The following is a 26769-nucleotide window of genomic DNA, read 5'->3' as shown; positions in this document are numbered from 1 at the left end:
TCTTTGAATACGTTATGTTTTGGCTTAGAATAACAGACAAACATATTGTTTCTTAATTGTCTAACCGTGGGTTTCTGAGACCAAAATGTCTAAAAACTTACTGTTATCTCTGCTTTGTTTAAGATAATGACGGGGATGAAAATATGTTTTATACAGCGAATTTGGTTTCAGTAACCCACGATAAGAGAATGACAGGTATGACATGCCTTTGTGCCACAGATTCGTATAGAAATTTCGACAGTGAAACTTTACAGTTATTTATTATTAAGAATGTTCTATTTTAATTCAATTACAATAGGATTTTGTTTCAAAGGTACATTGTAACAATGAATATGAGTTAAACGTTTGTAGTGTTTTTATACAGCAAGTTAAACGAACTCTGTAAGGCCGTCTGCGAGGATGTCGAAACATCTGTTGCTCGGCTCTCTGCCTAACGAATCCACTTGTAATTAATTAATGCCGCAGATCATCTGGGAATGCGGTCTACAGATATCTTTTTACAGGGCTAAACTAGTTATTTTTTAAATATATTCTATTTTATATTTTAAATATGTTCTATTAACAAAATAAAAAAATTTATGATTCTATTAAGTTAACATAAATTCAAATGAAATATACAATTAATAAATAAAATACATTAAATGCTATTTATGTATGAACCGAACTGAAGCTTCAATAATTAGAGCATTTGAACATACTTACCCTACTTATGTTCACGATATCTTTTACTAATAAATCTTCAATTGTTTTTCTTGAATTTTCGCAAATGTACATGAAGTTTGAAAACTAATCAAGTTATTAATAAAAAAAATGCTTACTTTAAATAGAGAATATTTCTTAATTAAAAAAAAAACATGTTAAAAACTGTCTTCATATTTGAATAACCCGGTTGTAATAGTTACTAGTGTTAGTTGGCTTATAAATCTACCAAATCTTGTAGAGCACTTAAACCTTTTTAATCGTTAAATGAATGGACTTGGAGTATTCAATAAAAGGTGATTTAATAGCCAATAAATCCTTTGTCCAAATACAAAGAAAGTTACGTTTATTACGATACATTTTCCGCCGTTTAGAGACTCGTAATTTATACGCCAAACATAATATAGTGCAAATTATAATTTCACATTTCTATCCGTGAGACAGAGAGCCAAATTAAAGATACTTATTCAGTGTCCTTGTTCTACCAGTATACTTCCTTTCCAACAAACAGTTAGATTCAGATCTCAAGATGCTATGTTACTATCTAGCTTAATAAAATTAATTTTTAGAAAGTACCCACGGGAATTTTAATACAAGCATGACACATATTTGATGTTATTTACCAATGGACATTAACTTTACTATAGACAAAATCAAGTAATTACTTGTAACATGTTAAACATAGACGTTGTCTAAGATGTATGAATGTACTTTAATTTAAAACCTGGTAGCCTAGACTAATGTAGTTTTCATTTACTAGTCTTGCTGATTTATATTCTTAATACGTATTTGAATACATCAGTTGCAATTCTTTAAGTCTTTAGCAATCTCTGGTTATATATATTTTCGTTATTTATATAATTATATCGTTAAATTATTTTACTTTGAGAAATTACGAAGTTTTTCTTTAGAAAACTTCAACATTTATTTCATAAGAGATCGTTTAACTGCAGCTTTAATTAAAATAACTTGTATTTATCTCAGCGGACATGCAATCTTATTCAAGTTAGTTTCTTTTATTTCGTTGCTAAAACAGTTTTTTACTTTAAAATCTTTTCATAGGAGATCACTTGACCTAATAGGTTTAAAATGGCCGCTATATTTTTAATTTATAAGGTTTTAAATGTGTCAAGGAATGACATGTTTAGCATAAGGCCACAAATCTTAGTAAATAATTTATATGGCATACAACCCTAATAAATCGCTTCCTACAATTTGCAGGTGGTCGGTGAATCCCACCGGGTTTGAATTGAGTGCTTTATTTACATGAAAAGTAATTCTAACAATTTCTAGATATCCGGTGTTTCAAGCCAGGTGTCTTGTCAAATTCTAAACCTAAAGTTGTAAAACAATATTTTTTAAACGTTTAAGAAACTCCAAAGCTTTTAATTTTAACGAAAGGAAGTCATATTTTCCATAGCATTGGTAAACTTTAGAGAATGTGTAGGAAATCGCATAAGTATTATTCTATCAAACGATTTTGGCAACACAGACAGTGTGCAAATGCAGAAATGTATGTCTATTATTATGGTTGAATGTTTTCTTTAGTAAAACTCCTTAGTTTTTTAACAGTAGTGTATTTGCAGATGGTACCGCGAGGGATCGCCCAGCGTGCTGGAGGCGTCGCTCGAGCACGGGCGCACGCGCGCCGAGCCATCCGTAGCCACGCTGGTGTTGACACCGCGCAGAGAGGACGATGGAGCCGTCTTCCGCTGTGTGGTATGGAACCGCGCCATGGCTGCAGGTGGACAATACAACGCGACGGTTCAGCTTAGTGTCAATTGTAAGTCACACATCAAGAGCATGTGTTAATTAATTAGTATGCTCTAGTTTAGTAATTGCCTTTTCACTCTACTCTATAAGAATATTTGTCATGGTTACTGCATCAATATAATAATTGTTTAAAGAATCACTTAAATAAATAAAATAACCGTACTGTACTGTATTTAGTGACATAGGCAGGTACACTATAGCGGAATTTCTTAAGATCTTTTTATGTTGTGGTTTTTATAACATTGAACAATTCTTAAGGTATGCTGTTGAATGCCTCTGTTTGCAAATGCACATTAGTCTTTGTCTGACTCGTAAGACCTACTGCTTGTTAGGAACGAGGTTGGTCGATCCGGGCGTAATCTCCGTTAGAGCACGTTTTATACTACAATTAATAAATTATTTAACTTCTTGTGGTTGATTGCCTTTAAAGCAAAAGTCAATTTTAAATTTAACGTAAATTAACAGCAGCTTGTTAAAATTACTTCGTTTAAATTAGCCGTGTGAGACTAATTATATTTATTAATTATCAACGTAATCAGAAAGAGAATTCAAAATGTAACAAAAATTGTTAAAACAGACATGCGGTGCATGCTAATTTGTGGTTCGCTTTTGCATTGAAATGAGCTGAACCGGTCGGCAGGTGACTGCGATCCGACGCCTTTCGCTCGATAAAATTATTGCTAGTAAAAAATCATAAATTTAAAAACAAAAAATTGCTATTTTTTTCAATAGGAAATCAAAATATAGCAATATTAAAAATTAAGACAGTATACTTAATTTTTAACGAGTGCGCACTCTTATTTTTTAACATTACAAATTGATATTTATTGATTCGCTAAAAATATACCAACGTCGTTCTTGCGTAATCCATATGCAGGAGCATTGCTTCACCGCGATGTCTTATTCTAAAAGCTTATTTAAAACTAACATTCTCTATCAGATAAAAGATTGAATTAAAAAAATTCTAACAAGCAAAACATTTGAAATCAATGTAAATGACCTCCAAATAATTTATTAATCCAAATAATTCTCGAAATCTTCCATTCGGAGTAAATCCCTATCGCTCTATTATTAGAGGCAAGATTTATTAGACTAACTAGTAACACCTTGTCTACCTCAAAATTGGAGTGATCATTAACTGACATTCCTCGTTATCTTGAAAATTTAAGTATGATCCAATTTTACAAAGCCTTATTAAAAGTTGTAGCACTATTAATGTTTTACGTTTAATTTTATCGTGAACTTAATGTTTTCACTATAGGAAATAATGTGCAATAGACAGTTAGGTTAGGTATACGAAAGATATTAATTACTTTAGTGCATCAGGGTAAAGTCACATATATCCCCATCGTTAGTATGTGAGAATGCTACTCGCATTGATTAAAACCTTACAATGCAGGAATACAGACACACAGGGGGTTTAATTGCAAACAAAAGAACTCCCCTGGATTCTGTGGCAAGGAGGTCACGGGGGCTAAGCACTCTACTGATGTTGTACAAAGACTAGTACTACAGGGGCTACGAACGAAATGCTCTACTCTACGATTGCCGATACACAATGGGACCGAAAACGTTTGGAGATAGTATTGAGAGTATGATGAGTTTTGTACCACAACTGTGTAGTTCTGTTATATTCAGTATCAATTAATCTAACGATAGTTTTAAATGTAAAAAGACTCGTTAACATTAAATCAGCATTTACCGCTTACAAATATTGCTGCAATATGTTTATAAAACTCTTGCACATTTAACCTATATCCAATGGCGCGTTATATTTATTTTTATTACTCCAAAAAATACATTTAACGTAAAACGCTAGAATTGTAATTTCCTAAAGCAATATAAACTATCATAATGATAAATACAGACTTGCATCTGGTCAGAATCTTCTCATTCTTTCGCAATTTGACATTTTACGTACGCGTATAACGAATCGGCTTGAGAAATATTTAACGTTAGGCATACCATGTGCGTATCTCCTGTACCTATGTTAAATTCATTTTATTTTTAAATGTAATCTTGATTCTCTTTAATTTTTCATAGTCATAGGTGATAAAATCTTCTAAACTGAAATAAAATCACAAAAATTGGCAAATGCATCAAAAATGTTTGTTCATGTTTTTATGGAAATCTTTCTAATTTCTCTGATTCGAATCATAGCAACTTCAAAGACTTTTAAATAGCTCCTTTAGCTATCAATCACATTAAATCAGCATTTACCGCTTACAAATATTGCTGCAATATGTTTATAAAACTCTTGCACATTTAACCTATATCCAATGGCGCGTTATATTTATTTTTATTACTCCAAAAAATACATTTAACGTAAAACGCTAGAATTGTAATTTCCTAAAGCAATATAAACTATCATAATGATAAATACAGACTTGCATCTGGTCAGAATCTTCTCATTCTTTCGCAATTTGACATTTTACGTACGCGTATAACGAATCGGCTTGAGAAATATTTAACGTTAGGCATACCATGTGCGTATCTCCTGTACCTATGTTAAATTCATTTTATTTTTAAATGTAATCTTGATTCTCTTTAATTTTTCATAGTCATAGGTGATAAAATCTTCTAAACTGAAATAAAATCACAAAAATTGGCAAATGCATCAAAAATGTTTGTTCATGTTTTTATGGAAATCTTTCTAATTTCTCTGATTCGAATCATAGCAACTTCAAAGACTTTTAAATAGCTCCTTTAGCTATCAATCACAAAGAAACTGTAGAAAAAAACCGAACGGGATTTATCCGGTATTCTCGCGGGCAACGTACACCGCCGCATTGCAATGTACAGACGCGTTGTAAATATCCGTACTTGTGATATACCTGTTTATTTATCCGCCAGCCTCCAGACTGGCATCAACTGACCCGAATGAAAAGCACGAACCGCTAATGAGCGCGATGTATGTTCTAAATTGGACGTAGTTCCGACAGACATAAACATTCGCCTGTTGCCTGTCGGCGTCCGCGTCTGCGCACGTAGTAACTAGAACACCAGTACATCCGTTACTCGTAAGATTTTCTGGTTAAATGTAATCAATGAGATTGTGAAATAGTTGCGCAGGTTTTGATTTAAAGATGATGGCGGAAGACTGCGAGGTATCATAGAGTTTTATAGCTCACGGATTGCGCTCACATCCGTGTACAAAATTTTACTTTTTATTTGATTCATTTTTGATGTTATGAAAAATCAGCCACATGCGTTTCAAGTTATGCCGTACACTGATTAGTTGCAACACTTAGAGTATATTTATTAATTGAATCAATGCTGTAAATATTTATCATATGAGGCTACTTTAAGTTGATTGAACGCTGTGAACTTTAAACGAAAGCTTTGTTTTGTCGTTTTGTATATAATCTTAGTAAAGTATTTGGTAACAACCGATCAGTCCTTAACTTTAATCTACTTAATTTTAAGTCAAGCTTTTTTCCCTTAAAGGATATCTGTTTTGAACACGTTCAATTTTACTTTTAGTTTCTAAATCATATCATTGTGTACTTTTCTACAAATACTCTGTTCTCCACAGATTTTCCAAGAGTAGAAATTGGGCCAGAAAATCCTCTCCGCATAGAAGTAGACGGCACCGCTACAATGGATTGCAAAGTTGACGCCAAACCAAAAGTGACCAGCGTGCGGTGGACCAGGAACGGGAAGTACATCTCCAACTCCTTCACTCACACGATTCAAGGAGTGGTAGTGCAAGACGCCGGCCAGTACACTTGCTCGGCGGACAACGGACTCGGCCGGCCCGGCGAGAACGAAATAACCCTGGACGTGCTCTTTCCACCCACCGTCACCATCGATTCCAAAACATACGAAGCGGAGGAGGGCGGTAATGTTGAAATACACTGTGAAGTCTCCGCAAATCCGGAACCTACTTCCATAGAGTGGACCATGGAGGGGAAACCCGAGTTCAGACAGAAGGGGAAAACGCTCACACTCACCAGAGTAGATGCAGACGTAGCCGGAACGTACACTTGCCGAGCTGTCAATATAATTTCGACCAGCAACGGGAATCGCGCGGAGAGAGCGAGCAGCGCTTCCGTGGCGGTGCTGGTGCGACACAAGCCGGGGCGCGCGCACATCACACCGGAGCGGCCGGTGGCTCAGGAGGGCGCCGGCGTCACCCTCACGTGCAGCGCCCGGCCGCCCGGCTGGCCCGCGCCACAGTACCGCTGGTTCAGAGACATCGACACCTCCGACGCTAACCCCATAGTCCTGGCCACGGGGGTCACCTACAACATACCGAACGCTCACCTCGGCAGCGAGGGCGTCTACCACTGTCAAGCGACCAACGAACTAGGACACGGCGAGCTGGCATCGGTCACTTTAGAAGTTCACCAACCTCCGCGATTTCAGTCCAAGCTTCAGCCGCACACGACCAAACGTTCGCGCGAACAAAACTTCTCCTTATCTTGTAGCGCATTCGGCAAGCCGCTGCCGAACGTAAAGTGGTACAAGAACAATTCGGAGATCAAACCCGATGTAAACCTGTACGAGGTGAAGACTGACGTGACAGAGGGTCGCGACTCGGTGTACAACGTGCAGAGCACGCTGCGTTTCTACGGCAAGGCCCGACCCAACGGCAACGACCTCATACCCGAGGACCGGGGCTCGTACACCTGCGCCGTAGAGAATGAAGTCAAGAAGATCGAGTCCTCTATGCATCTTAGAATAGAGCGTAAGTATTGCACATATTTCATGTTTTCGATACCGTCCAAATGAGATCTGTATCATCGTTATAAGTTAATACCTTATATTAATGGTGAAATTTTACATTTCAGATGAACCGATTTCGATCAGACAACAGAAGAAGGTCGCATTCGATGTGATGGAGCCAGCAGAGATATCTTGCAGGGTGCAGGCTTATCCTAAACCCGACTTCCTATGGTTCTACGGCTCCAGTAACTCCCCATTATCATCATCGGATCACTATGACATCACGACAGTCACCGAGGACAACGATTCGTACTTAAGTACATTAAAATTAAGAAACGTGAAGCCTCAAGACTACGGCGACTACTACTGCACTGTTAAAAATTCACTCGGAAGCATTCGACCTCAGATACGATTGCAGCCGAAAGGGGCCCCGGAATCACCCCGAGGGTTGACCAGTCAAAAGATTGGGTCGACCTTCGTCACCTTGAAGTGGGAGTCGGGCTTCGACGGCGGCCTCTCCAACATCTACTACGTGTGGTACAGGAGAGTGGCGAGAGGCGCAGGCTCCGTGGAGCAGTGCGCCGGCAACCGCAATGACGTCAACGAATGGAAGGAGTACGACTGTATGCGGGCAAATCCCTGCAACGTCACGAGATTGGACCAGCACAATACTTATTCTTTCAAGGTAATTTCATTTTTATACCTGTTCATACATTTCTAAATTTTTGATCTAAATGCTGAACGAATTCATTTTTGGTGTCATTTTTAATCACTCTATATGTGATAGTTTGACGAAGTCTTTTAATTGAATAAAACACATTTATTTTATCACCGCTTGTAACATACCTTGTTTAACAAATGTAAATAATTAAAATCCCAAATTACGAGTACGTAAGAATGTACAATACTGCAATATCGTTCACGAGCTGCACGGTGTTCAATAAATTGATTTACTCTTATCGCTCATACACGAGTACATGAAAGTGTTAATAAATTACATCTGTCCAATTGAACAATATTTCTCATATATCGGCCGAGTGTTTAAAAACAAAACTAAGAATACGAAATTTTAAGATTGAATAATAAATAATAATTTTTTAATTAACACATTCGAAGCTAATACGCCACTTTCGTGTGAGAATGATCTCCATACTTTAATTTCCAGGTGAAAGCAGTAAACACGAAGGGTCAGAGCAACTATTCCAACGAGATAACGGTGACGACGAAAGTAAACAAGATCCTGCCTCCGGAGCAGCTGACGTACGACCCGAGCACACGCGCCGTGGTGTTCAGCGTGGGCCCCACGTGTCTGGGCCTCGTCGCCGTTGCTGAGGGTCTCGGCAGGTCCGGAGGATGGCAGGTAAATTAAATAAAACTAACATTTACACGTGCTTAACTGCCACACTTAAAGGGATTTAATTATTTAATCTATATGTACCTACTAGTTATCGCCCGCGACTCTGTAAGCGCGAAATTAAAAAAAAAATAGCCTATGTGTTCTTCCACGATATGATCAACATTTATGCCAAATTTCAGTAATATCCATGCAGCAGTTTTGAATATATATGCTAACAAACTTCCATTCATACATCCATCCATACATCTAAACCTTTGCATTTGTTACATTAATAAGTTATTTATATTTAACTGTATGTTATGATGTTAGGTTGTGGAAACGATCCCTCTAAGCGTGTCCGGGGTGAGCAGCAGTGTGCAGCGCGGCACGCTGGCGGGCGCGGGGCCTCCCGGCCTCGGCCTCGGCCCCGCCGCCTCCGCCCCCGCCATGGACGACCTCAACCCCCGTCTGCGTCTGCGCCTCTGTCTGCTGCACAAGCAGGACGTCTGCAGCGAATACGTTGAAGCTGACAGTCAGTATCTGATACAAACATGCATTTGCATATTAACTGATGCATAATGTTGTCTTCGCTAACAATAAAAAGTCTTAAATGTCACAGATATCGCATGTAAAACTCCCAAAGTCAGGGAAGAAGTATAACTGTAAAATTTAAGAAAGCTATTGTGATATATATCGCGGTTGTAGCTGATTTTCTTGTTATTAAAGAATATTTTTTTGTTCCAGTCGGTCCAGCGTACATCAAAGAAGCATCGGCCCTAACCACGGCAACATTGATCGCGATCGTCGTCTCCGTGATCGTTTTTGTTCTCTTCCTGTGTCTTCTGTTCATCTTCTGCCGCTGCAAACGTACAGAGAAGAAAAAGAAGGACTATGAAATGGCCTCAATAGGCCACGGTATGTCGCTCACGTCGCCCAAGAATCAGGCGCCGCCGCCCTACATGGAGTACCCCAACGCGGGTATGGAGAACAAAGCTCTGGAACATTCCATGGACCTTACTATGGACGACTCCAAGAATGCTGTATACGCCACACAGGCCGCGTACGGGTACCACATCGCACCGCACACCACACCCACACATGTCGGACAGAACATGTCTAATTTGGACTGTAAGTATACCATAAAATCATACCAAAAATCTTTTACCTGACGTTAAAATTCGTTTTATAAAATATCAAGACGCTAGTACAATTTAACCACTTACCAGGGGTCAACACGGGCTACATGGACAAAGGCTACGCGAACAGCAACAACGGAGGTAGCGTCAACTCGCAGGACTCGCTGTGGCAAATGAAGATGGCGGCCGCCAACAACCCCGGCATGATGATGTTGGAGCGCACCAGCAACTACGGCTACGATCCCATGCACGCCGGCTACGGCACCATCGACGATTATGCGGCGTACCAGCCGCTTCCTCACCCCCCGCACGGCGGTCACGCCCCCCACACCGGCCACGCCCAGCTGGCTGGCCACGCCCCTCTCACCGGACACGCCCCCGCCGGCACTGATTACATGCGCACTTCACAGAACCCCTCGCGTCAGGACTACTGCTCCGACTCCTACGCATCCGTTCACAAGCCCAAGAAGCGCATGGATCAGCACACGGGTCAGTTGCTTATTTATTTAACTTGTTTTATTACTTGAAAAAAAATCATAGATCTTTCCGTTTACGTTTCCATGTTCCCTTAGTTCATACAGCAGCGGTTTTAAAACGGATCTTTTTTTACAGAGTCTCCGTACCACGAGGTGAGCGGTCTGCCGGAGACGTACGCGGGTGGTGTGGGCGGGGCGGAGGGCGAGGAGGGCGGGGCTGAGGAGAAGCCGCCGCCGCTGTCTCTGAGCTACGACGAGTCTCTGGAGTCAGGCTACTCCACGCCCAACTCCCGCGCACGTCGCGTCATACGAGAGATCATAGTATGAACACACACGAGTTATCATCATTACTGTATACAAGGCTTTATTATATTCAATATTATGGATGTTTCAATACTGACTTTATAAAGGGGGAAAATATCTCAATATACAACTTTTTTTCAATAGGATTAAAGGTTGATTTTACTATTTGTAGTATACGCCTTGATGCCATGATTGTTATAATTTTCATAATCAACTAAATTGATTTTAAAAAAACTAAATAAATGTTCTATATTAAATCGGTATTTGAAAATATTTTGTACTTGTATGTTTTACAACAATGTTACTAAGTTGCATTTCAACTCAATATTAAATACTCCATAAAAATAAAAAAAACTTTATACAGACATAGTAATATGGCAGCTACTCAATAAGTTTAAAAGAATGATAGTAATATGCTATAAATAAAACTAATTACATAAATTATACTTTTAGTTAAGTTCATAGTTCTCTGATAGATCTCAATCATACACGCTTCCAAACAATTGAGTCAAAGTCACACAATTACATCATACACGAGGCTAAAAGTTACATTGAAATGTACTTATTGCCATTTATATAAAGAAATAGGAATTATTATATTTACTAACAATACATATTTTCTATATATTACATACAACATAATTAGAAAATCTTATATCTACTTATTTTGATTGTATAGACACTTCTATCACATATAAGTTAGATATAAACATACTTGATTGACACTTATATCTATCTTATTATATATAAATAACGAATCTCGTACTTAATATTATGATAACAATTTTATTAAAGTATAAAAATTGTGGCATTTGACATTGTAGAGCTCTCACAGCCATTATTACTAATTTTAACGCACATGTAAATATAAAGCGTTTTAGTTATTAAGGTTATATAATCTGTGCAGAATTGTCATATTAAAATGCCAACAAGCTTAATAATAATTACTATGATTGATATACGCATTTACTTTGCCTCTCTGAAATTAAAAAAAAAACAGCTATGCGTATTCTTAATTTAAAAATGTTAACGCATGCGTGACATTTGTGACGTCACAACTGAATCCATCTTTCATTCGTTCATTCAGTATATGAATGTTGTTTATTTTCAACCTTTTATAATTAAATATAATTATTTTACAAAAATAATTTTACTATTTCAAAATATACACAAATAAGAAAGATTTAAAATAACATAATTGGAAATATGTAATAGTTTTAGAGAGGCAAAGTTATTAATTGATACTGCAATGTGTAGGATAATTGTAAATGTTTAATATTAATTTAGTTTTTTTTTTTTATAATCGGGAACTGTTACACGCGCCACATAATTAAAAAATTCTTCTGTAAAATATTTTTTATATGATTGTAGCCTATTTTTATAATGTTAAGGCCTCTCTTAATAAACTGCTGTTAATAGCCCCTGTTATATTCCAATAGAGTAGAGAGTTGGAGTTGGAGATACTTAAATAAAACAATTTTTAAAGCTTTTTATTGATTCAGGCCTTTATATTTATGTAGTTAAAGTTTCATTTTCAACATTACACTACTGTACATACATATCACATTTTTTTTCTTAGACAAAGTCTTATGTCATTTTGATGGAATAATCTGGAATAAACTGTTTGGTTACATTTGCTGACTATTAAAATATGATTTTTAAAGAATAAATTAGTATATGTTGTGCGTCTTGATTCTTGATAGTAGATACTTTTTAGATATAAAGTTTATCTCTCCATTAATCATATTGGTTTTTTATCACTATTTTTTATCTGTCCTTTCTATTATTCAAAGGTCAAGTTATTAATTATGGAAGGGCTTGATGTATATGAATTTAACTATTTTTTCCTTAGATTGTTATATATTTTATTCATAAAGCCTTTTTTTATGTTGCTCTAAAATTTTACAGCTTTATTCATATTGATAAGGCTGTAAAATTTTTATTCCCATTTAAAATTAAAATAGCCAAAAAGTGTCTAATTAATTATAGAATTATGACGTGACAACATTCGTTTTATTTAGAAAAAAATCTCAATTTCTTTTTAAATTTTTTTTTCTCTTTTATTTAAATATTTTTCTCGCGTTTTTTTTTATATTTCATAGCGTGTGAATTAAATATCATCGAAAATTGAGCCCACCTTTGTTTTAGTACTTAAATTTTTGTATATTTTTCGGCGCAGCATTCGAAATTGTTGTACTTATAGAAATTAAGACTATAGGGTTGTTTCTTATATTATAATTAAGATTTTTTTTTTTGAAAACTGACGTATAATTTGATTTGTCATACTGTATACTGCAATACCTGTAAAATAAATATATTGCTCTTTGACTTTTAGAGAGTAAGAGGGATGCTATTATGTTTTTCTAAAGAGTCGAAACACAATTTTTTTTTAGAAACGGTAACTTCACAATGATTCTGCCGTCCAAAATAATGTTGACGGAACAACCCTTTTTTTGATATAAGTGATTTAACATTAAAATATTTATTATTCATTTTTCAATAATTTGTATGTTTAAAGTTATGCAATAATTATGTACAAGTTTGTTTGTGTCATTGGTGTAGGCGACGTGTAATTTTTTTTTTTAAATTTAGATAAGTAGTTAATGAAAACGCATATGTTTACTTTATATTATTTTTCTATACAAGTAAATATTTTTCTAACATTTAATTTGTAAATTTTGCATTAGTATTCATTAAATGTTCGATGGAATTTAAATCAAATATTACTGTTACTTCTTTAAAAGTGACATTGTTTAACTTTGTCTTTCCAAAATATAGAAAATGTCTCAAAAATTACTCTTTCATACTTATATAAATTTGTATTACGAAATTATTGGTCTTAAAAGCAATTTTTTATAATTAATTATTCTTTTATATCCAGAACTATTTTGTTCATAAAATATTGCGTCCATTATAACCACGATACTGCCAACCCTATTAGAATTAAAAGCTACGTGAAAGCACTTTTTGTAGTGTTTTAATAAATGTAAATAATTAGAATACAATATGGTAAGCTTGATGAATGTGTTCACAATGAATTTTATAAATGTACAGTCAGACCAGAAATATAAAACATCTCCGAACTAATTTCCTGGTACTTATAGAAGGAGGCGAATGAATCGTCCCCATGACAGGTTTCATATTTTCCTGGTCAAGTTATAAACAAAGTCAGTTTCTGCAGACATCTGCATGAAACGTTTTAACTTTTTCAGAGAGAACGAACATAATTATAATGTTTTTGTTACAGTGTTCCGAGCAAAAGAAACTGACTAAACTTTGTCATTGTTTAATACTTCTATTGTAAGCATTTGTACAAGATAGATGGCGTTGATTTTCCAGGATTCTAAAAATTCTTGTAACATGTTTTATTTTTGAAGGTAGTTTATCTTGTAGCATTATGTATTAAATATAAATAATACTAACATTGGACAATTACTACTTAATGCCATATTATTCATTTTTATTAGAATTTAAGGCGATCTACGAATTAGATATTATAATTCAATTAATATTTTTTTGTAAATATTCATGTAAGACTGTTCGAAAAATAAAAACTTTTTACATATTTTCATCGTTTTAATTCTTCAACTAAAAGTCAAAGAAAAAAAACAGCTAAGGAAAAAGAACACAGTAACAATACATTGATTACTATAGGTAGGTAGAATAGTTATTTTTCAAATTTTTGTCAACTACCCTCATTTTATCTTAACAGTTTGTAATTCACTGATACAGACTCCAAATTACGATTAATTTATCTTAATATTAGTGTTAAATATACCTATTTAAATGCAACAGTGTGAGTAAGTATAATGATGTAATTTAGAACTAAGTACTTGTTACTTTTTTTTTCTTTTTATTTGTAATGCTACTGGTACTACTGGTAGAACAGAAATATTGTTTTACCTCCCGTAAGTAGTAGTTAAAATGATAACTCAAGTATAAGCCTTTTTGTGCGCAAACGCAATATCAAATTATTATTTTTCTCATATCATCATTATAAACATAAGTCATATCGTATTTGCAAAGTCTATAGACTTTTTTTTATCTTAAACTTTCTGATTTGTAAAGTGTATTATATTTACATTCATTAATCGATCTAAGTACAGACGCTTCGTCGCTCAAATAAAAATAATAAAACTAGTTAAATGCAAGTACAAAGACTGGTTTGCACGTCCTATAAATGAAGATCATTAAGGGCGATACTAACGCCATCTGCCGCTCATTACTCATTGACTATATAAAAACGCATTAACAAAAGATACATGAGCTGCTTGCTTTTTTTTAATCTAATTGGAAATGGATTGATAAAACTGATTTGTATCAAAGTTTATATTTGGTCTGTTGATTTTATACATTTTTGAACTAGGCAAGATATTTTGATTATTGATCTAGCCGCTCGTTGGCACATGCGCCATGGAGCACTTCAGCCCAGGAGATCGCAAATGGACTTCAAGGGCTGTGACAATGTTTCTACTAGATTTTTATTTTATAAAATGTTTCATTTGTTTTTATAAATAAATGTTTATTTATCATATTCTTATCTAATTAGTGAATTCATTAAAAAGACCAAAAAATGGGTAACGCCCAAGCTCATGAAAAACAGTCGAAGGCTGGGAAGTCGCCAGCGAAGGGGAAACATTTCATGAGGAATTTGAACAGGAAAGGATCGGTCAAGGACGGCAAGAAACGAGCGAGAAAAAAGAGCCTCGCGAAACGAGAGGCGTTCGACAGGGAGGCCGATAAAACGCCTGATTCCGATAACAATGAAGCGATCGAGGCATCCGATAACGATACGGCCGAGTGCGTGTTCAAAACATCGTGCCGGAGCGCGGGGGGCGGTGCGGCGGGCGCGGGGGCCGCGGAGACGAGCAGCGAGCACTCGGAGGTAACGGGGTCCAGGTGGTCCGCGGCCGCGCGCGCCGAGCGCCGGTCACCGACCCGCGTCCGCGACTCCGCGCTCCCGGCCCCCGCGCCCGATGACTCCAACTCTGAGTCCGTGTTCACGGACCCCCTCACGCCGCTCGCCGTCGAGCTCAACCAGTGCTACTACTCCGCAGAGAGTGACAGCGCGCACGACGAGCCCTCGCGCGCCCTCTCGCCCCCGCCCGCCGGCGTCTCAGTCGACACATCGCCTGAGAGCGGCTGGCCGGTTGTAAACATGCCGCACGCGGACGCCGCCGCGACACGAACGCCAGATACGGAAAAAGAAATTGCAACTGACGTATTCGATGAAAACTGCGAGCCGAGCGACGTCGACGTATACACGATGGGTGGTATACTGACGAGGCCGAAGTCCGACTCCGAGCCGAACGAGTGCAGCCATGAATTCCTGGAGAACCGGCTGAAGGCTTGCCCCGGGCAGACCGCCTTCACGGTGTCCAAGCACCGCAAGGTGGAGCTGCCGCCGGTGAGCGCGCCCGATGCTCTAGCCCTCGCCCTCGTCGATAGCGGTCAGTCAATACTTCTTATCTAAGATAAACATATCGTACAATCTGAATACACGTCAAATTTTTCAAGTACATATTCCTTAAATTCCCCACAAAAATATCATCGCAACTAGAAAAAGTCATAGATGCCATAGTGAAAACCTATGCACATGTTTACATAAGTTATTTACTTGACACAAGCAATGATTTGTATATAATAAATTCACAACATTGTGTATAGAAACCAAACGTACAATTTACAAAGAGAAAAGCATAACAAATATTACGTATGTAGATAGATATGTAGAGTCGTAGTCTTTGTTAAACGAACCTCGACAAAATTAAGGGACCGTTACCTTTTTCATGTTTATATTCTTACATACATACATACATACATACATTGAGTATAATTAACCAGTTTTACACTTTTGTGTTGCACCTGCTATACAGTTGTAACATAAATATTTACTCATTCTAGTACTTGACTGTACATACACCGGCGTATTATTGAAGTGCGCATCAAGTATGAAAAAAGGTCACGTTTTAAGCGCCCACATTAGTTAAAATATACAAGATATTTTAAACAATTTCATTAAGTATTACAATTCTCACTAATATTATAAATACGAATGTAACTGTCTGTTTTGTTTGACACCAAAGCTACAGAACCAATTTAAATGAAATGTTATAGACTAGACCCCGAGAAAGGCTATTTTTTTAATGCGAAAAAGAGTTATAAGGGGTTAAAAGTGGGGGTTGAAATTTTGTATGATAATATCCTCATTTTCACAGTTTAAAGCTTGACACTTCTAATTTAGGCTGTTAATTTGATATAAATAAATATGACGCTTAAATTTTGTAAAGTTTTACCTTCAAGGGTGCAAAATAAAAGTTATAGTAAATTAATTAGACTAAATAATTAAAAAAATGCAAACAGAAGACTATTTCACGCGGCTGAAGTCGTGGGCGCAGCTAGTTGTTATATTATAAATATGATTGCAAATTTAAATGATACAAAATATTGTTTATTGCTTTTAATTAGTTTTCCTAACATTTATTTTGAGATTAATAATACTAATAAGGAACTCTGAACTGAACTTGTGATAACATGTTTGTTTTGAATTATCATCGTTATAGACAAATGTATGTATAGTATATAATAGAAAAGGAGTCTATAATATGGAAAATACTGTCCGTTTAACTCCTTTATACATAGCATGAGCTATGATTTTTATTAAGATGTGGTATTAAATACCAATGTCTACTTATATTTTTCATTTTTCCTCTTCATTACATGTTATATGAAATGGAACAACTTCTAAGAACTGAGACGAAGAGAAAGTACACAAATAATGCGTAAAGAACGTAATCCTTCACCGCAACGTAAACTCGGAGCAATATGTAATCTTGCACATAAGAATAAATTTTATCAAGGCATCATTAGTATAAACGTCTTATTAATAAAGTCTTTATTGTTTAAAACTATAAATCTAAGTGTACACAAATGTAATAGTTTTGTTTATACACTTTAATAATAATTATCGTAACGGATGGCTGACTATTGTTGCATTGCTGCGTCGAAGAAAAACTATTACCTTCCTCAACATTTTACACATGATTGATTTCACTTGAGTAACAACAGTCCAAGTTGCATAAATAGAGTAAATTAATATCAGGAAATATACTGTTATAATTGATATACTTGATTTATACTATACTAGCTTTTACCCGCAACTCCGTCCGCGCGAAATAAAAAAAAAATAATAGAAAACGGGGTAAAAATTATCCTATGTCCTATTCCTGGTTCTAAGCTATCTGCCCACCAATTTTCAGTCAAATCGATTCAGCCGTTCTTGAGTTATAAATGGTGTAACTAACACAACTTTCTTTTATATATATAGATAGATTATATTATACTTGATTTGAATTGGGACATCGGTAAGACGAGTATTTTTCTGTTTGGGTTGACGATGGAGATGACGGCAGATAAAATGATTTTGAGGACGGAAACATGGTGCGACCCTACGTAAGTGGGACAAGTTCAGGGAGATAATGATGATGGTGCCAACTCAGACGCTGAGTTCTATATTTTACCTATCCATCCACAATATTTACATTATATTTTTTACAAGTCTTCTTTAAGATTGACAACATAAGTATTGAATTTTTATCCAAATTTCCGCTTGAAAAAAATATCTAAAACTGATTCTGAATTGTTCCTATTACAGAAATTGACCGACGACATTCGAGTCTCAGCGATGTGCCCGTAGCGGAATCTAACGTTTTAAGAAAAGTGGCCTCGCTGACATTGGACAAGCTGACAGATACAAAGGTGGCGCGGCCCAGGTTCGTGCCAGAAAAACTGGACTTTCAGCTCTATGAGAAGTTTGAAGGTTTGTTCAATTGCTCACGTACGCGTGTAAGAATAGGAGTGCACCAACAGTATAATAGTACGGACATTAGATCACATCGTCGCGTCGTAGGTTCGAAACCACTATTGTCTTAGTGTAGGTACAAGTTTCTGTACGAAACGAAATATTCGTAAATTTCGTAAAATAAATTCGTAGCCATTTGTTATATTGTTTTTGTGCAAAATAGGGAAGACATTACACTACGAATGCTTAAGAATCTGATCTTTTTACGTGTGTAATAAATCCTTTAAATGACACTATATAATAATTACTACAGTGATAATACTCGATACCTAGCAACGCTATCTAAAAGTAATTTGTTTACCGCATGTATTACGCACATATTAACATCAAATAAAGAACGTCGAAGGACGCCTGGCGCTATCGTCGACTGAACAATTAAGTATATGAATGAGTGACATGATAAAAAATATTATCAGTTATGAACAATTAGATAGGTAGGTAGATGTAACAGGCTAATTCTTATCCGTAATCACTCCAGTCTCAGCGGCGATACCGAGAAATGCGAAGTGTGTACGTGACTTTACGTGTGCAAAGTGAAGTGCAAATTTGCCAATATGCAACTGGCAACCAGTCGAGTCAATTTCACAAACTCCTCCGTGGCACAATACAACTATGTGAAGTTGTTGAATAAGCCAAACTCTGCCGAGAGAGGCGTCCACAACGTCCTCACCGTGCTGGGATTGCATTCCGATGACTTTGCTCTCGTCGATTTTGACACCAAAGTGAGACGTGCTAGAAGAAAACTATTCCGTAAAACTCCATTGTTGGAAAATGATCGAACGTTAGTGCCTTATGTTCGCAAAACTATGACAATAAACATGGATCGTGCGGTGGAGTGGTTTCGAATTGTTATATTCAATACGAAAAGAAAGTTCTATGAGACGTTAGTGGAGTGGGACATGAGATCGGGTGTAATTAAAGTGGCGATACGACGAGATTGTGATCGTAAATGTTTATACGTTGTGAAAATATCTCGCTTGTTTAAGCGCGATGTTCGAGAATATAGTACTGAACGTAACATAGGTAACAACTGACTTTTATTTTTCAAAACGTATTATCGATTGTTGGATCAAAATTGTAATGTCGATTTGATCTGCACCCTAAAGTTTGATACATATTCTACTATTCATAGATAAATATGATAGTTTTAGTACACTTTTATAAAGACTGTAAATGTCAATTACAATAAGATAACAATCAATGATTATGAAATTTCGTGATAACCAAGGGACTAGAACTTTGCATACAATGATATTTGGGCTTAGATTCAACTCCAGCGATCTTTTGACGTTATAGGAAAATAAACAAGACGCCGAATGTTATAAGCCAATAAGCAATTTTAATAGGTAGTTATTTAACTTGAAGGCTTTTAATCCAAAATAGGCAATACGCCGCAAAGGAGGTCATTCAAAATTTTAAGTTATGTTGTTTTTTCTTTGCCTGAATAGAAGCTGTTTTGTTTTAATATTTTCATGTTGAGATGTAATTTTAATCATAAACAACGTCATTTTTTGCGCACAGCTTAAAAATAATTACCTACAATTAATTAGAATAATTATTATAAATTTATAATTATTTATAATTTTCTACATTTAGAAACTTATAAAATTAGAAGAATTTTTGCTAGCAACATTACATCTTTCAAAATCTGTCAAAATCAAAATGTCAAAAAAATTGTTTTTGTGACAAATTTCGTGTGAATTTTCTTGATTTTTTATATACCTAAATTGTTGTTTACATTCCACGTGTTTGAGAAGTCAAATTTACAATTTCAGGGCAGATGCTACTTAATTGGTTCGTGTCATCGATTGCTGACAACGGTAACTTTAAAAGCCTTGTAAGTACTCAAGATCTGAAAAATATTGGGATACAATATTGCACGCATCTGTTAGCAGCTGGAGTTTTACGACAAATATCAGATAAAGATGCCCCGACGGAAAATGTATTTAAGGTATGATTGAAAATATTTACATACAAAATTCAGCTCAAACTTAACTTATTAAGTTCTGTATCTCTTAAACATAATATCTCAACTACCACAATATATGTCTGTATTTATTAAAGTAACTTTTATTCAACCGTTGTAAAATCTTATAATATTTCATTCTTTGAAATTGATTTCTAAGGAATTTAAAAAAAAATTATGTTGAGTTGTAAAATTTTAAATTAATTTATGAAAACACACTACATTTTGTAATGTTTGATTTTCAGCCAAACCTAATGTATTATTGGGCACATATGGAGGCACCAGTTTCACAACCAGTTACTCCGGGAAGGTTACACACAAGCTCATGGCCACCAGACAAGGAAACCAATCAAATGTCCCGTGATATAACATTATACACTGCCATGGATAACAATATGTTCTACAGTCAAAACAATAATGATGAAACAATTGATATTCAAGAGGCAAAAGCTATTATAAAGCAATTAAAAAAGAAATTACAAGAGGCAGAATATCTGCTGCAAAAAGTTAAAATAAGTAATCAAATTGAATTGTTGAACAGGAATTTACCAAATAGCTTTAATTCAATGCAAGATAGTAATTTAGTAAAAGATAAAGTTGAGCTATTAGTTGACAAAGAAGTACAGACTTCTATGACACTCAATGAAGAGAATAAACTAACCATTAGTCCTGTGATAAGTACAACTAAATATGATAGCCCAATAATATCAAATAATAATGATGTTAATACAGAAGAAATAAGTAGGTTAGTTTATAAAAATCAGATGGGTGACGCTGGGGATAAATGTGAAAAAAGATCTGAAAGAATAGAGAATTATTGTAAATTAAATAAAAGTAGAGAATATAATAAACCATTGCGTAAAGATGATTTCTTAGATAACAATAACCAAATTATTGATAGTGATGCTGTAAGTCTTCCAGATAAAAGTTCTGACCGTCAAAAATATGATACTTCCTCTGACTCTTCATTTGCCAGTACTTACACTTCAAGCAAATTGACCGATGAGAAAAGTAACCATGAACATATGTGGAACAAAAGTGAAACTGTTGTTCAGAATGTATCATGTTTAAAGAATGTGTCCACTACAAATATTATTTTTTCTAAAGTGGATCAGTATGTTACATCAGAACTAAGTCAATCTTCTCTGGATCAGTCACAAAAATCTGCTGATGAGCAAAGTGAAAGCTCAGCTAGTTATGTTAATGCATCAACGTCAGAGGAAAATTGCACACAGATAGAGACACATAGTGATATTCAAATAATACCCGCAATTCGGGATGCAACATTGTCTAGTACGGAGTTAAACCACACATCATCTTCCCTTCCTCCACCTATGCCTGGAAAAACACCGTCACCACCACCCGCACCGGGAACACAATCAATAGCACCTGAACTAATGACTCCCGCACCATACGTAAATCCAGCACAATCAAAGTCTTTACCAATATCAATAACAAATCTTCCGTCACTCTCAATTTTATCTGAAGAGAGTAAATCCAACTATGGAGAAGATAGTAGTAAAGATTTAATTGCCTCAACTGTGGGAACTAATATCCCTATTTCAAGTACAGACGCATCTACATCTGTTTCAAATACGGAAATAACTACGCCATCAACAGAAACAGATCCCCAAAAATCAGAGGAGCTATATTACTCCAGTCCAGAGAAACGTCTATCCCCACCTCCAGAAAAATGTGATACATCATTGCAAAGTTCTAAAGTAGGAATTATATCATCACCTGCAATTTCCGATGAAATTACAACTATCATGAATATCAAGACAAGCAAAGTACCAACCTCACCTTGTATTCCTCCTCCTCCTCCTCCGCCACCTCCTTTGCCTGGAATGTCGCCCTCTCCTCCGATACCTGGAATAGCTCCACCTCCACCTCCAATGCCAGATTTGGTACCTCCACCACCCCCAATGCCGGGTATGGGGCCTCCTCCTCCACCTATGCCTGGAATGGGACCGCCACCACCTCCAATGCCTGGAATGGGGCCTCCTCCACCTCCAATGCCTGGAATGGGGCCTCCTCCACCTCCTATGCCTGGAATGGGGCCGCCACCACCACCAATGCCTGGAATGGGGCCTCCTCCACCTCCTATGCCTGGAATGGGGCCGCCACCACCACCAATGCCTGGAATGGGGCCTCCTCCACCTCCTATGCCTGGGATGATGCCTCCTCCCCCACCTATGCCTGGGATGATGCCTCCTCCACCACCGATGCCCGGCATGGAGCCGCCTTCACACCCAACACCAGGAGGAGGACCTCCTCCTCCGCCTATGCCTGGAGCAGGCCAGTCTATAGGTACTATTCCCCCACCACTGAATGCCTCCGGTCCCCCGGCGCACCAAGCCACCGGGCCCCTGCCCTTCCCTGCTCCTCCCGCCGGCGGATGGAACATGCAACGAGCCAGTAAGTACGGGTAAAATATGACTTTTAAAAATTTTACATGTTTGTTCATAACCAAGTGTATGAAAGTTTTAATATAATGCTAATATTATGGATAGATATATGTTAAATGGCTTTTAATAATGTGTAGTTGGATTTTATTCTATTATTTATTTTTTCAATACTTAAGGTGATAATTTATTATGTTTATAACTTACAAGTAGATTTAGCATCACATCATTTTATAATTTATATTTATCTTCTAGCATTGAGGAAAACACCAATAAAACCAGCCGCTCCTATGAAACCGTTATACTGGACACGTATTTTGGCCGCGCCAACACAACCAGCCTACCAAGGAGATTCAGAATCGAGCAAATTGAAACCTTTGTGGTTGGAAATTGAAGAAGCGAAACTGGATAATATTGATGAATTTACGGATCTCTTCTCAAGACAAGTTGTTAAAGCACCGGCAAAAAAGAAAACTGAGGTTAAAGCGAAGATAAAGCCTGTCAAATTACTTGACAGCAAGCGGTCACAGAACGTAGGAATATTGGCACAAAGTTTACATGTGGAATTTTCTGAAATAGAAAATGCTATATATAATTTTGATACATCTGTTGTCAGTTTAGAAGCATTACAACAGATTTACGACTTGGTAAGTATTTTCACTTTATTATTTTTCTTTAAATGTTATTTTTGTTTTCTCAATTAATTTTTTTTTTCGTATTTTTTTAAGCGAGCAACCGATGAAGAATTGATGCTAATAAAAGACCACTTAAGTAATAAACCAGAAATCCCATTAGATAAACCAGAAAGTTTCTTGCACGATTTATCTGGGATACCGAATTTTGCGGAACGAATATCATGCTTTATGTTTCAAGCTGAATTTGAGGATGGTGTGAACACAACAATGCACAAATTAGATAATTTAAAACATACATGTGAGGTAAGTGATTTTTTTTTTCAATTTTAAACAAAAAAACCTAGATAATAATAAATTTGACATATAATAAAATGTTTATTTATTAACAGTTTCTTACTACAAGTGAGCCATTGAAGCAGCTATTTGCAATTATTTTGACTCTGGGCAACTACATGAATGGTGGCAACGGTCAAAGGGGACAGGCTGATGGCTTCGGCTTAGAGATACTTGCCAAACTGAAAGATGTTAAGGTATGTTGATATAGAAATCTTGTTTTACTTATTATAATGGAGAAAACTAGATAAACTAAATGTAATCCAAAAGTTTTATGAACTAGTTTTTAGCTGACTTCAAAACTTCGACTTTTAGAAGTACATCATTATTGTACTGAAGTATAATTTATGGCTATTTCTTTGTTCAAGAGATGTTCCTAAAGTATAAATGTGAAATTGGACTCTTTCAACTGTAGACCCATTTTAGTATATATTATTGACATGTTTGCTTAAAAATTTCATAATTTGAAGACTCAAATATAGATATCTATATAAATACTAGCTGTCGCCCGCGACTCCGTCCGCGCGCAGTTAATAAGCTTATATGACACGTTCGTAGATTTACCATAGCAGCGCCATCTATTGATTACTTACTCAACCCAGTCGAAAGGTATCGACATCTGTTAGAATCATTTGGAGTTAACAGATAATTGTGATTGTCAAATAATAACAGACAAATAATTAGCAATAAATTAAAATTGCGACTATAATTTGAGATTTAAACTATCCTATCTCTCAAGTTGGATCGAACTGCACATGGTGTGCGAATTTTATTATAATCGGTTAAGTGGTTTAGGAGTCCATTGAGGACAAACATTGTGACACGAGATTTATATATATTAAGATATATGTATGTATGTGTGCGTGCAGTCGAAGCACTCGCAGGTGACTCTGCTGCACTTCATAGTGCGCACATACATGCGTGCGCGGGGCGGGGCGCTGTCGGCCGCGTGCGCGCTGCCCGTGCCCGAGCCCGGAGACGTGGCGCGCGCCGCCGCCATTGACTTTGCTGATGTCGCCGCACATCTCAACGAGTTAGATAAACGATTGCAAGGTAATCTAAATCTATATAACAGTCTGCTGCATTCAGTTAATTGGAAAAGTCACACAATTTTTTTTTTCTATATTATGTCCATTAATAATGTTAGTCACTGTTTACATATGTGAAGCAGATCAGTTTAAGGCTCGGTGCAGATTTGCGTTTCGACCTGCGAGTCACCAAAGCAGGTCACAGCTAGTTGGCTGACAATTAGGTGTTGAGCCGCAGCTCAACGGTTCAACTCTATGTGACCTGAACTTTGAAACTGGTTCAAAGCAGATTAACCCAACTCTAAATAAATTAAAGTCCTAAATGTTATCTTTTGGTAGTAGTTTTTTGTGCATCATCGCTTGGACCATAATTATTTGTTTCTCATAAGTATCTTCCGTGTCTTTAGTTTGTTACTTTCACAGATTGTAGAGAGCAGACAAAGAAAGTATTAGAATGTGATGCTCAAAGGAACGAAGACTGTGTATCATCGTGTGGTGATAACACAAAGAGATTGGAAGTGTTCAAAGATAAAATGAAGACATTCCTTGACGCGGCTGAGGAGAAGTTGAAGACTGAGAACGATAACTTAGAAGAGTGTCGTGCCAAGTTCATTGGCACAGTCAGATTCTACCAGTACACGCCCAAGTGTGGCAAAATAGAGGAGTGCGAGCCCAAGGAGTTCTTCTCGCTGTGGACTTCATTCTGCAGTGACTTCAAAGATATCTTCAAGAAGGAAGAACAGATTGCCATAAAAGAAAAGTGAGTATTCACAACTCATAAAATAGACCCGATATAGTAATAATAAATCGGTCTGAGAGTTGTGTAAGGTTAGCATAATTACTTTTAGGATTTTTTATAGAATTCACATTCAAAGTTTAAATGTATGAATGAATGTTTCTTAGAAGGTATCCACAGAATGGCTCATCGGATTTCCCTGAAATATAGCATAGATCAAGAACATAGACTAGTCGCTAGCGGCTAGTTCATGATAATAAAAATAATTGTACTTGTGTAGAACTTGTTTCTAAATAATAAGTTTAGGTGGGAAATTAATTTTTTTTTCAAATTGCAGATTAAAAGAAAATAAGAAACTCCAAGACGAAAGAAAGTCTTTGACACAGCCTAAGAAAGAAGGTGGTTTAAAGGCACGTCTTCAAAAATTGTCAGGTACAAGAAGATAAGTGTTAAAACCTGGGAGCTAGGAATCGGCCATACAAACATAGGACAGCACAATTCTTACTAATTTATATGGAGTACAAAAAAAAGAATTTGCTGTCAAAATCTCACAAAATGTACCTGTATGTGAATTATTTTTTGTGACGTTCTTTTGTTGCATTTAATTTTATGAAACATTGTTTAATATTTCTATATTAGGTGCTACTACGCTTATAATAATTTCAATACAAAGAAATCTCATTGGTAAAAAAAAAAACAGTTATAATATTAACCATTAGCCAGAAATAAAAAAAAGTAAATAAAAAATGCTTATGATTACCAATTTAATGAAAATATTAAAATGCATGCACAATAAAAATTGAGCATAAGACAAATGTTATTAAATGTAACTGAATTTATCTGATTATACACATGTGTCTGTTTACCTCAAGTTTTTGAGATATTTTATATATAATATAGTCTGTATCTATAGTATATAATCTGTAAAACCCAAGTGTTAAAAATAAACAAAAAAAAATGTGTTAAAACCACCTTAAAGATTGTTGACCATCAATTTTACTGCAAATCAATCTGGTAAAGAATCTGCGTATAAGATTTTTCATTACGTTCCGTCATCGGTTTTTTTTTAAATTATTAAATATTTTTTTAGAACTAAAGATTTGGCGGGTATTATAATCGAAACAGCTTGTGTTATACTGACTTACAATTAGTTGTATGGTCACCAACAGAGAAAACAGCAGCTATGCGATAAAAAAGTGCATTAAGAGTTTATTCTTGGCCGATCAGCAATGTTCGGCTATAAAAACACAAGTTAACTTGTGTCTGGTCAACAAAGTGTTAATTGACACTTAATATTTTTCATGTATTTGTTTGATACGAAAATTGTAAATTTGTTAAGAATTTTTTCACTTTCCAACCAGCCAGTGAATAATTTTGAATTATGCTTCATTCCATCGAAATAACGAGGGTAATA

The 26769-nt window shown here is 36.0% G+C and overlaps 2 protein-coding genes across 3 annotated transcripts in view; both read left to right on the top strand.

Annotated features, from left to right (window-relative positions):
* Positions 1-10513, top strand: part of LOC106714127 (hemicentin-2) — a 41554-nt gene extending 31041 nt beyond the window's left edge. Inside the window, exons 4-11 of the mRNA XM_014507077.2 lie at positions 2286-2482; positions 6008-7162; positions 7266-7825; positions 8306-8500; positions 8807-9008; positions 9221-9604; positions 9703-10101; positions 10225-10513. Of these exons, the coding sequence (XP_014362563.2) occupies positions 2286-2482; positions 6008-7162; positions 7266-7825; positions 8306-8500; positions 8807-9008; positions 9221-9604; positions 9703-10101; positions 10225-10415 (3283 nt within the window). The 3' untranslated portion in view covers positions 10416-10513. The remainder of the gene's footprint in view (positions 1-2285; positions 2483-6007; positions 7163-7265; positions 7826-8305; positions 8501-8806; positions 9009-9220; positions 9605-9702; positions 10102-10224) is intronic.
* A 4120-nt stretch (positions 10514-14633) lies between these two features.
* On the top strand, positions 14634-25896 carry LOC106714040 (formin-2). Of its 2 annotated transcripts, XM_014506972.2 has the most exons (10): positions 14634-15841; positions 18046-18210; positions 20028-20203; positions 20464-22636; positions 22879-23270; positions 23352-23561; positions 23648-23788; positions 24461-24644; positions 25043-25379; positions 25693-25896. In XM_014506972.2, exons 1-10 carry the CDS (start codon positions 14965-14967, stop codon positions 25799-25801), a joined length of 4764 nt encoding a protein of 1587 aa, XP_014362458.2. In that variant the 5' UTR covers positions 14634-14964; the 3' UTR covers positions 25802-25896. The 2 variants fall into 2 exon arrangements, with proteins under 2 accessions (XP_014362458.2, XP_045534482.1); XM_045678526.1 differs by lacking the exons at positions 14634-15841; positions 18046-18210 and adding an exon at positions 18477-19275 and having other exon boundaries at positions 25693-25891.
* Positions 25897-26769: the final 873 nt, after the last annotated feature.

This window comes from Papilio machaon, chromosome 7 (genome assembly GCF_912999745.1).
Source record: "Papilio machaon chromosome 7, ilPapMach1.1, whole genome shotgun sequence".
NCBI classification, from domain to species: Eukaryota; Metazoa; Arthropoda; class Insecta; order Lepidoptera; family Papilionidae; genus Papilio; species Papilio machaon.
This window is presented reverse-complemented; position numbering and strand designations above follow the sequence as displayed.